This window comes from Emys orbicularis, chromosome 1 (genome assembly GCF_028017835.1).
Source record: "Emys orbicularis isolate rEmyOrb1 chromosome 1, rEmyOrb1.hap1, whole genome shotgun sequence".
In the NCBI taxonomy this organism is placed as follows: domain Eukaryota; kingdom Metazoa; phylum Chordata; order Testudines; family Emydidae; genus Emys; species Emys orbicularis.
Window position 1 is genome coordinate 99349936 of NC_088683.1, and position 11526 is coordinate 99361461.

Here is an 11526-nt window from a genome sequence, read left to right on the forward strand (position 1 = left end):
TGAGGCAGAGTAGCGGTAGGGATAACGCTGCTTTCCCAATTCCAGTAAAGTTCCTTGTTCAGCTTTCTCTGTGATTCTTTACCACGCTCACCTGAGAACAGGAAGGCTGGGAGGCCCTGAAACTCCTCAGTCAGGAGCCGGCTCCTCCTCCAGCACCCACAGCAGATTACCCTGAGTGGTGAGTCCTCACTGCACCTGCCCGAGAGGAAAGGGAGCTCTGGGGAAGCCAGGAAGAAAAGGGGGACCCCTCCCTCTTCTCTCTGCAAAGGGGAGGGAATGGTGTTCCCCCTTTCTCCTCCTTAATTTAACCCCTGGCTGGATGCAGCACAGCACCCCCTGCTGCTCAAAACTGGGGGACAGGAAGCATAGAAAAGAAATTACTTGAGTCATCTGGCGCATGAAACTGTCTTTCAAACTGCATGTTTGCACATGCCCCGCCTTCAGCCAGTGGCCTGGACTACCAGAGGGGAGGGACTTACGAGAAAGGGAGGGTTAAGTAACATTCTCTCTTCCACTTCCTCCCTCCCCACGATCTGCTGCTCCCTTCAACGCTAGATTTGACATTACATTTGTACAGGTCTTTCCTCTGGTCCCCTGAGAGCATTAGCTCTGCCTGACTCCTCCTGCCACAGGAGCCGCCCTCCTCCGTGAGGCCAGAGAAATGCAGGCCATCAAGTGTGTGGTGGTGGGAGATGGGTACGTACCCTTCTATTTTGGGGGGGGGGGGAGCAGAGAAGGGGGAAGGTAGTTTCTTGGTGACATTTCACCTTCTTTGCTTTTGACTTCCTCTGAACTGCTTTCGCTCTCTTTCTCTGCCAGGCAGGGCGTGCAGGGGGGCAGTCTGCGATGGAGGTTGTGCGTTATGTCGGGATGGGGGACGGGCATTTTCCGGGGAAGGTGTAAAAGGCCCGCTGAAGGACGAACTATTTGTAGGTTGGCCGATCTCCCCTAGATGAAGGTGTCCCCTCTACAGTGCCTCCCCCGCTGCAGCTATTGCTGGTAGAACTGGAGTCAGGTTTAACACACAGTGGGGGAGATTGTGGTTTCCCTTCTACTGGGCCACGCCACAAGCCATGGGGGGCAGGTGCGGTGACTGACACATGGCAGTGGTGCATGTATGGCACTGTGGGTCCTCTTCTGTGGATCTCAGAACCCACGCTCTCTCCATGAGTTGTCCAGGAGATCATTCAGTGGGACTCCCATGGGCACAGCAGGGAGGAGATGTTCCTTTCCCCTTCACCCCTGAGACACGCGATGCCCTCCGTCTACCTTAGGTATGTGAAGCAATGAAACCCTGGGCATCTGAACCCAGAATAATCATTGCCTGACTTATCCACCGCTTGGCCAGTGTGCACCCTGCTGTCAGTGGATATGGCCCAGCCAAGGCCTTCAACAGCAGGAGCTTCCTCAAGGTGGGCTCCAGTGGGCTGCTGCCCCGCAGGGACACTGGGAGACAAGTAGCCAGGGCCCAGGAGAGCTGTGAGACTAGAGTAATGTCTGGCACTGTGAGGGTTAAGCCACTTCCAGGCTAGGAGCTGGTGATGCTGTTATCTGGGGCAGCTATCGGTAGCAGATGAAGTGACATTTGCAGAGGCCCTGCACCCTGCAGTCACTTCCTCCTTTCAACTGGCCCCAGGAGGAAGTTTGCAAACAAACGATCAAATTATAGAAACCACCTTGAGGCAGGGGCAGGCGAGAGGGTGGGGGAGGGACAAAGAAATACAGAGCAAACCCCAAACAAATGTTGGTACCTGCCAGGAAAGTACCATAAAGACCAGAAAGTAAGGGCTACAGAGCAGTACCTGAAACCATCTGCACAGGAAACACCCTGGGACTAACCCCACAGCCACCCCACAACCTCTCCCCAGAACTCTGTTAACCCCCCAACCCTCCCCCAACACAACGCCAGTACTCTGCCCCATAACTCTACCAGCCCCAGAGCCTCCCCCATAACTGTTAACCCCATAAACCCTATAGCTCTGCTAGCCCCATATCTCTCCCCACTGACCCCATCATGGCCCTCCAACACAATAATCCCATAACCCTCCCCCATAGCTTTGCCACCCCATACCCCTCCTTCAGCTCAATGGCTCTATCCCCATAACCGGCCCCCAGCACAGTAACCCTATAACCCTCCTCCAGAACTCTGCTAATTCCATTGCTTTAAGGTGCTGCCACTCACCCGGGAGGCAGGTCAGTATTGTTATCTCCATTTTACAGATGGGGAAATGGAGGCACAGTAAGGTTATATGACTTTCCCAAGGCCACACAGCGAGGCAGAGCTGGGAAAGGCCAGTCCATTAGCCACTAGGCCATCCTTCCCCTGTTTGTCTTGGCTGTGATTCCTTTCCCTCTCTGTAATCTCTTTTTTCCTTCACGGTTGGCTCCCTTGCCCTTCATTAGAGATGGTTGGAAACTTTTCCGTGGAACCTTTTTTTGTGTGACAGAAAATGCCAATTCATTGGAATGGTGTCTCAGGTCCAGGATGGAATTTCTGGACACAAAGAGAGGCTGGTTTCCCCCAAATATCCCATAGCCTAGTGGTTTGAGCACTCAGTCTGTGGGAGACATAGGTTCAAGTCCCTGCTCTCCATGCATTTCTTTGAAGTCCCTTTGGCCTGGTCTCTCTCCCACTAGCGCCCTCTTTTGGGGTTGGAATGCGTTGTGGCTCTGGCCACCTAGTTCTCCACCATGCTCCACTGAAAGCTGGGTGGTGCCGATGGCCTGCGAGGGTAGGTCTGCACAGCAAAGAAAAACCCGTGGCTGCCCGTGCCAGCCGACTCTGGCTCACAGGGCTGTTTCATTGCTGTGTAGACTTCTGGCCTCGGGCTGGACCCTGGGCTCTGGACCCTCCCACTGTGCTCCAGCCCGAGCCCGGAAATCTACACAGCAAAGAAACAGCCCTGCTCCGTGAGCCTGAGTCGGCAGGCACAGGCCAGCTGCAGGTGTCTAGTTGCTGTGTTATACAGGAAGTCAGACTAGATGATCTGATGGCCCCTTCTGGCTTTAAACCTTATGACTCTATGAGAGGAGAAGGGGAGGAGGGGGGAGGAAGCTTTGGCTGCTTGCTCAGAAGCCCCAAGAGCAGCCTCGCTGCCGGCAGCCCGGCTCATGAGGGCCATGTCAGATGGAAGGAGCGTGCGATGACGCTTGGTAGGTAGCCTCAGAAAGCCAATATGGTGCCGTGCTCATATAGCGTGAGGTGTCCTTTCCCTGGTACATGTCCCAACGTGGCATTAGAGGGTGCTATCCTGTCGGGGGTGCCATCTGGGCAATTGCATTTGGTTACTCTACGTTGTCACTGCTGTATCAAACGGATACATATATTCCTCCGTTTCCTGTCAGAAATTCTTTGTTGCTGTGCACTGATAAACAGCTGCTGTGCTCCACCCCAGAGTGACTGCATTTCAGCTGAGCGATCCCTGTGTAAGGTCCGTAAAATGCCTCGACTTTCAGGCTAGAAGACACGAGTGCAATGTAACATCCTCTCTCCTTCCCTTTCCCTCTAACACTCTAACCCTGCTTGTGCAGTGATTAGGGCTGGGAATCTGGATTCTCTGTTCTTCTCCTCCAGCCCTCTGCTACGTCTGGCTTTCTGGTCAGGGAAGGCATGATACCCCTCCCACCCCCAGCAGGAATCACAGTAACAGGTCCTGGGTGTGTTTTCTGTCTCTTTCAGAGCTGTGGGTAAAACCTGTCTCCTCATCAGCTACACCACCAATGCCTTTCCAGGCGAATACATCCCCACTGTGTGAGTATCCAGCAGATGGGGGGTTGGGGGGCCAGGCAGAGGGCAAGCAGGAGGGCAGAGGGACACACAACCATCGGGAGTACTAGCTCTCTGCACCCATAAGTCAGTACTGGGTCAAGTCTCGACACCAGAAAGCTGTTCGTTTGTAGGCTATGGGGCTGTCTGGTATCTGGATAGTCCCAGCCTTCAGTTCACCAGTTGTGAAATGGACAAGGGGCCTACTTCATCATTGCCCTGTGATTCCTTTACACCAGGGAGCCTGACCTAAAGGGACCACAAGGAAGACATAAGCATTGGCACAGGGAGCCTTCATACCTGGTGCAGAGCCAACTCTCTGCTGCCTCGGGGGGAGCCCTAGCTGTAGGGGACAGGGTAAAGGATGCAAGGAGCGTGTCCAGGCAGCAAGGTGCAAGGCCGGGACAGATCTGCACCACTGCAAACTCCTATAGGGGCCACTGAAGCAGGGATGCAATTTAGGATGGCCCCAAGCGCAGGCTACTAGCAGCTCTTGATTAGGGATGGTACAAGCTGACGTTCCTCTCTCCCTTCACCACCGTTGGCATGTATGTGAGCACATGCCCTTGTTCTCAGTGAATAGCGCCTTACTGCACAAGAAGTCCCACTGAAGTCACTCCATGTGTGTGGGAGTAAGGGTGTCAGAATCTGGCCCTTAGGGTTCCAGCTCCCTGGAAGAGACAGGTGTGTGTTGCTGTTATACCACAGTAGCAAAGCAAAGCGTCCTGGGAAGCTGCATATAAATCACTGTGCAGACAGGGCTGGGAGCACCTTAAATCTCACCCTTTGGCATGGTCAATTTGAGCTGAGCTTTGGGCTGCGAGAAGCCGCCTCTTCTTGGTGGCCGGATTGTGCTGCGATACTGTCACCTCCCGTGTGCCAAACGGTGTGGTGTGTGTAGCTGTGCAACGCCTTCTACTTGCTGTGCACCATGCCAGTTCCTATCTAGGACCCCTGCCCTGTGTGCAGAGAGAGGCAGCCATTTTGTTCTCTGAGTTGGGGCAGCCTGTTACAGAGGAGACATGCACAGGGTGTGCTCCCTCACAGGGACTTTACTTTGGTTCTTTCTTGTTGCTCTTTTCCTTCACTTTAGACTGAGAGCTTATGGTTGCTCTCTGCATAGGGAAAAATATAACAAATGGATTCGGGATGGGAGACCTACAAGGAGCACCTGCGTGTGTGGCAACTGTTCTCTGAGCTGCCAGTGACCCTGTGTCCCAGCACGGCGCCAGGGGACGCTCTGCCCCAAGACAGGAGAGCCTCACTGGCTATAGGCATTAGAGATACCACAGCATGTTTTGTACGAGTAGGGGTGCAAACCATGGCGTCCTTACCAATTCCAGCAGGGAGCTTGGTAGGGAGCATGGTCCTGAGTGGTACAGAGAAGGCAGATGGCGTGAAACTGTTTAAGAGGGCAATCTGGCTTCTAAAACAAAAGGGTGCAGATGAAGGCTTAGAGAGCGCAGAGCTGGAGCGGAGAGTGGGGAGGTCTTGGCAAGGGGAACTTGAGGGGAAGCAACAGATTGGGGCTTCGCAGGCAGGATGGAGCCCCAAAGGCAGTGGGATAAGCTGGAGCTGGGAAGGAATTCGGGCCAGCTGGGCTATGGGGAGGTAGGTTGCGGTGGGACGGGTGCAGGTATTCGGTGAGCCAACAGCACTGAAGCACTGCAGGGGGGGTGTCTCTTCCCCCCCGTCGGGCGCGCGAGAAAGAGGTGCGTTGTAGCCATGGCCTCCTGCCCCCTGAGCACTCATCTCCCTAGTTTGAGGAACCGACTCTCTCTCTCTCTTTGCGTTGCAGGTTCGATAACTATTCTGCCAACGTGATGGTTGACAGCAAGCCCGTAAACCTGGGGCTGTGGGATACAGCTGGGCAGGAGGATTATGACCGGTTGAGGCCCCTCTCCTATCCGCAGACGGTGGGTCATTCCTCACTGTGCCCTGCTCCCCACTCATTGCACCCAGGGCGCATTCCCTTGACGACATCTCCCTGTGCTGGAGAAGTCGGACTTACTATCGGCCTGAGATGGCGCTAGAGTTCCTCTCTTAATTTGCCCCTCTCTGAGAGCTCACCAGCCCCCGAAGACCCCATCCCCGTTATTTTATATGCTATGCATCTGGGGGTCCAAAAGGGTGAAGGGATTATGGGGAATATTTTGGAGAGTGATCTAAATATCATACGGTATCATTCAGCACTAAGGTGTCTCTCACAGGATTTGAATGACTCTGAGGATTTGCAAATGAGGTATGGAGACTTTCATGTCTTCTTGTGTCCTGATTGTGAGAGTGGAGAGTTCTGAGTCCACGAAACAGAGCTTCTTACGTTTAAACAGGGTCTGATGGGCGGGGGGCGGGGGAGAGAATGGTGGTACTCTACTCAAGCTCCATCCACAGTCTGCTAAAACAATCAGCAGTGAAATAGTTAATTGTGTTCATATGGTCATCAGTAGGATTCAGAGTCAACACACATCAGTGCTATTACCCCCAAGCAGTCTGGCTGCAGATTCAGGAAGACAACACTGCATCAGTTCATATTTAACAGGTTTCCTTCACAACTTGGAAGGGCTAGAAACATAGGCTCAGTGTCTGGGTTTTTTTTAAACTAAAATTTAAATTCTGCAGTGATGGGGCCACCAGAGAAGTATTTTTCTGAGTACCCGAGTACCAGCTAGGTCTCACTCCTGCATTTATTGTGACCAGTTGGAATCTGGCCCCACCTTGGCAGAAACCAAAACCGTCCCCATCTGATGATTGGTTGATGATCTGTGGGAAATGAGTGAGGGGCCGTCAGTCCATTTCCCCAGCAGGACAGGAGTCCACATCACAAAAACTCCACCGCCACACTTAGCAATGATAGATTCCCTCAGTAACCGTGTCAGCTGTTACCAAGGGCTGGCTGGGCCAGGAGACTGAACAACCTTCTCTCCCTCCAGGCACTCACAAATGTCAGGACTGAGTTACACAGATTGGGAGGGATGGAGGGAAGGTGCACAGTGCAGTACCTTTTTTGGGGGGAGATAACAAGAGAGCTTGAGTCTCCAGTGCTGTCAATCCAGCACCTTTCACTGGCCCGCCCCTCTCCTATGCTGGACAGAATGCTCCAGCATGGTGCTGGGAGGGGTCCCCCTCAGCCTAATCCCCAAATGCTGCTGTGTCCTTACAGGACGTCTTCCTGATCTGCTTCTCTCTGGTCAGCCCGGCCTCTTATGAAAACGTCCGCGCCAAGGTAAGCGCATTGTGGCTGGCGTGGAGGTGTCTCTGTGCAGAGAGCAGAGGTATGCACTAACTCGCCACGTACAGCTCAAGGAGCCAGCGAGAGCCGCACGAACAGGCACTGGCCTTGAAAAAGGAACGCTTGTGCAGTGAGCGTGGGCGGTAACGGTTGATGGATTATCTGGATCCTGAGAGCTATTTTCCTTTGTGTCTCTCTCAGGAGTAGCTAGAATATTGGCCTCCCACAGCCTCTGGATGTCCAAGAGAGATTAACGAACAAACCAGGCTAGATTCTAGGGCCCACCAACTGTGCTGCTCCAGTTCACTGTTCCCCGTTCCCACCTGGGTGCTTCCTTAGCACCTGCCCCCCACTCCTGCCCCTTCACTGCTCTGGCCCCAGCAGCTTTCACTGCTGCAGCCTGCACGTTCAGAGGGCAACTTTCAACCAAGACCAGCTCAGCACAGCTCTTATGCGCGGGTAATTTATGGGGTGTGGGGATATATTCCCCCAACATTCAGCGGGGGGAGGGACCAACAGTGTATTTGCCCCCCTTTTTACAGCTCCCACCTAAAGGGGAGGGAGTCAGCTGGGGGGCAGCCTGAGGCTGTTGCATAGCTCTCTCCCTTCCGCCGCTCCGGTGTCTCAGCTCCTGGGGGAGGGAAGTCCCACTTTGGGCTCCCTTGTCAGGGGCTTTGCCTCTGGACCCCACCCACAGGACAGTGCAGGAGGAAACAGTGGCAGCTGGATTTTATTTGGTGTGTGGGTGTGTGTCTTTCTCTCTCTCCTCCCGGCCCCTTCTCGACCTGCCTCTAGTGGTTCCCTGAGGTCCGACACCACTGCCCCAGCACCCCCATCATCCTCGTGGGCACCAAGCTGGATCTCCGTGACGACAAGGATACGATCGAGAAGCTGAAGGAGAAGAAGTTGTCGCCCATCACATACCCGCAGGGCCTCGCGCTGGCCAAGGAGATCGGTAGGTAGAAGGCCATACTGGCAATACGCTGAGGCCGCTGGGGGAGAGGACGGGTGTGTGTGCATGTGCTCTCCACCAGTTTGGCATGTGCTTCCTTGGCAGGGGATGGGGAACATGGGCAGGATCCCATGAAGCTGAGTGGGAGCTGCTACCGGGCACCTGGAAGAAATGCCAAGGGGTGTGTGACAGAACAGGGTATTGAGGGCTCAGGAAGGGCAGGCCTGGCCTTTTCTTTTTGTGACACCCTTTGTGAGGGAGTCCCACCCCTCAGCTCCCTGTCTTCTGCCCCTCTTCTGGCCAGGATCTTTTGCCGACCCATCCCCCACCAGCTATCCCTCCCCGGCCTCTTCTAGCTGGTCAGTCTTTGCTGTGAAAGCCACAGCTGCTCTGTTGGCAGAACCCTCCTCCCCAAGTCCGGAAGTAGGAGGGACAGTGAGGTCTTTAACTTGTCTCAGAGAGACCCAACCGCTGCTTCCTCTTCCTGTCCCCGTGATCTGGGGTTTGTGCGAGCAACTCGGGGAAGATGGTAGCTCTGCCCCACCCTTTTTTGTTCATCTGTGTCCATCTCTTTCCCCTGCTCCGCCATACAGTACAGCACTTCCTTGCCTCGTGTAGCCCCTAAACCCGAGCTGCAGCTAGGTGAGAGGAGAGGGGGAGATGCAGAGGGACAGGGTAGGGAGAAATGAGGTGTTTTCAGCTGGGATTTCAGAGAAGAGGGGGCTAGTCAGTGAAGCACAGCCGTTCCCCCAGGGACGAATCACAAGCACTCGCCCCCAACCTACCTCCCATTTCCGCACAGCCACCACATCCTCCCCTCTCAGAGCGAGGATGCTCTCTGCTCCACCAGCCTGGCCACATATCTTGACAGCCCGACCGGGGTTGGAGATCCATCAAATCTGTCTCCCATGGCTGTGAAGCCGTTTTGGCAGGGCTGGGGCCAAGTCAGTCTCTCTGAGCCTCAGTTCCCCAACTGTGAAATGGGGGTAATAGCACTGCCCTACCTCACAGGGGTGTTGTGAGGACCGATACGTTACTGACTGCGAGATGCTCAGCCACGGCAGGATTGGGGGCCAGAGCAGACAGACAGAGAGACAGAGGGATGCATCTGTTCTGGCTGACATTGGACCTGCCCTGAGATTTCTTCATTGGCATCTCTTCTGGGTGAGGACCTTTCACAGTTGCAGGACTGGGATGGGGCCTTCCTGGATTCACTCCCGTTTCCTCCCAGTGATGGTGCCGTCTTCTCTCCTGGCAGATTCTGTGAAATACCTCGAGTGCTCGGCGCTGACACAACGTGGCCTGAAAACGGTGTTTGACGAGGCGATCCGAGCGGTTCTCTGCCCCCAGCCCACCAGACCGAAAAAACGGGGCTGCAGCCTCCTCTAGGGGTAGGTGAGAAAGGGCTCCCCTCCCCTCCAGACCCCAGTCTATCAGCACTAAGGGGATTCAAATCTGTTGATAGCCCCTTCTCTCCCTTGAAAGGACCCTGGTGCTTCCTGGGGGGAGCCCTCTGCCCTGAAGAAAGACCCCTTGCAGGACTCCCCTTCCTGCCGCACCACTCTCCTCCTAGACTTCCTGACTCTACCCTGAAGAGAAGCTGCTGTCGCCAGCTTCCCCCAATGGGACCCCAAAACCTGCCTCTGACCTGGGACCTCAGTGCTTCCTTGGAGGCAGGGGCGACCTGTTGTGGGGGTTGTGGAGCTTAAGCCCCTCCCCTTAAAAATTGACTCACCATATATGGAAAACTGCAAAAAAGCCCCTCCCCCTGCATTTTTCCTGCTTGGCCACTAGGGGCTGCTTTGTGGCTGCCCATTACCAGGCAGCTGCTGCCTCTCCTCCCCCTTCACATTGCTTCCCCTGCTCTTCCCCCGCCCTCTGCGTAAGGCCTCAGGGAGGCAGGAGAGACGCACAGAGTGGCCAGGGACAGGAGACAGAGCTGATCAGGGCCAGGTGAGGGAGAGAAAAGGCTCTCTTCTCTCCTCACACCACAGCTGGGCTGGAATGGGAGGGATGGATGAGGTGGGGAAGGAGGGTGGAAGGGTACGAGCTGGCTTCACAACCTGCCTCCTCTTGTTCTGGACACAGATTCCAGCCCCAGCCCTCAGCTCGCTCCCGACACCAGGCTCTGCCGATGCAACAGGGGTTGAAAGTGTCAGCGTCTTGGACCTTGGTACCTCTGGTGGTCACAGCGCTTGTTTGTTTCTGCTGCCTAGAAGGACCAATATGGATCTGTAGCACTCGTTTGTCCATTTGCACAACCTCCCTCCCTCCTCCTGTTAATTTCTGTATAGGGAATGAGAGTCAATAAACCAACTGTACCTTCCTGACATCAGTGTCTTGTGTCCCTTCTCTGGCACTTCGCTGCAAGCTTGGCTGTCCGGGTTTGATGCTGTGGCTGCACCATGCTGGCTGTGGCATCTCTGGCCACTCGGAGGGACCGCAGCCAACCAGCTGAATCCCTCCTGCAGCCGTCAGACTGGCTGGGCGTCACCGCAGCGGAGATTCAAGCTGGGGACGGTGGCGGGGGGGTTCTGAAGGCAGGGTCAGCTGAAAGGGAGCGGCCTCCTATCTCAGGCTGAGCTGGTAGGTGCCTGCACTTAGCTATTGCTAACCTTCCTTCAGATCTGCCTGTGTCTGTGGGAGAAAGTCTCCTCTCCTCAGGGACCTACCAGCCAAAGGGCCTCGCCTGACAGAGCCCAGGCAAGCCTCTTCCCCAAAGGCAGTGGAAAGGTAAGGCCAGCAAGTCTGTTGTGAGGGGCACAGGAAAGGAGCCTAGGACAACCTGAACTTATGGAGCCTCTAGAGCGCCTGCTAATACGGTCTGTCAGAACTTGCATACTGTCCCCAAGGGGCCTGTAGACACCGTCACTTATGCCTACACCCATACACACACCTATACATACATTGGCACTCACTTACATAGCCAGACACACAGCGAGGTAAGCAGGAAGGCGGGGCGGGAATGAGTCACCAACCAAGGCAAATAGCCCACGGATCTGCTGAAATCAAACAGATGAGAGCTGCCCCAGCAGGGCGATGGAATCTGCAGCTGCCGGCACCTGGATGACTGTTTCACTGCAGGGGGGCCAGGAGCCTTGGCTGCTGCTAAGAATAGGGAAAGCAACATTACATGATGGCTGCTAGGGCAGATTCCAGAGCATACTTCTCCCGAGCACTGCAGAGCCGGGCTCACCCAGGCTTCCCTTCTCCCCACCCCCACTACCAGGAGCCCCACGAGCTGGAGGAGGGTTCAGGACAAAGCAAATGGTAAAGAAAAATCCAGAGGCAGTAACAGGAAAGGGCAGGAGGACTGGATTGAACCAGCTTTCCACTCTGCAACAAGCCTGCGTCTGAGCACCACAGGTTCTACCTTGCTTCAAAGAGTTTCACAGGTTAATGTCGGCTAGGGCCTGTAACAGAAAATTCCATGGGTGGTGGTGAGTTCCACAGGTTAACTTCAGGGGTAGCTCAGAGAGGCCAGGCTCACCTCAGAGACAGCCTGTGGCACGATGTTTCATAGAGGTAGAGGGGGGGAGGGATAGCTCAGTGGTTTGAGCATTGGCCTGTTAAACCCAG

At 54.9% G+C, this 11526-nt stretch overlaps 1 protein-coding gene across 1 annotated transcript; it reads left to right on the forward strand.

Moving 5' to 3' along the window:
* The first annotated feature begins 495 nt into the window (after positions 1-495).
* RAC2 (Rac family small GTPase 2) lies at positions 496-10277 on the forward strand. Its single transcript, XM_065423379.1, has 7 exons — positions 496-696; positions 3680-3751; positions 5565-5682; positions 6927-6989; positions 7791-7950; positions 9206-9338; positions 10036-10277. The coding sequence occupies exons 1-6, from the start codon at positions 662-664 to the stop codon at positions 9334-9336; spliced, it is 579 nt and encodes a 192-aa protein (XP_065279451.1). The 5' UTR covers positions 496-661; the 3' UTR covers positions 9337-9338; positions 10036-10277.
* Positions 10278-11526: the final 1249 nt, after the last annotated feature.

Coding starts and splice junctions, on each gene's coding strand:
- RAC2 (XM_065423379.1), top strand. CDS start 662: ATGCAGGCCATCAAGTGTGTGGTGGTGGGAGATGG. Junction 697..3,679: donor TGTGTGGTGGTGGGAGATGG/GTACGTACCCTT, acceptor TGTCTCTTTCAG/AGCTGTGGGTAAAACCTGTC. Junction 5,683..6,926: donor CCCTCTCCTATCCGCAGACG/GTGGGTCATTCC, acceptor GTGTCCTTACAG/GACGTCTTCCTGATCTGCTT.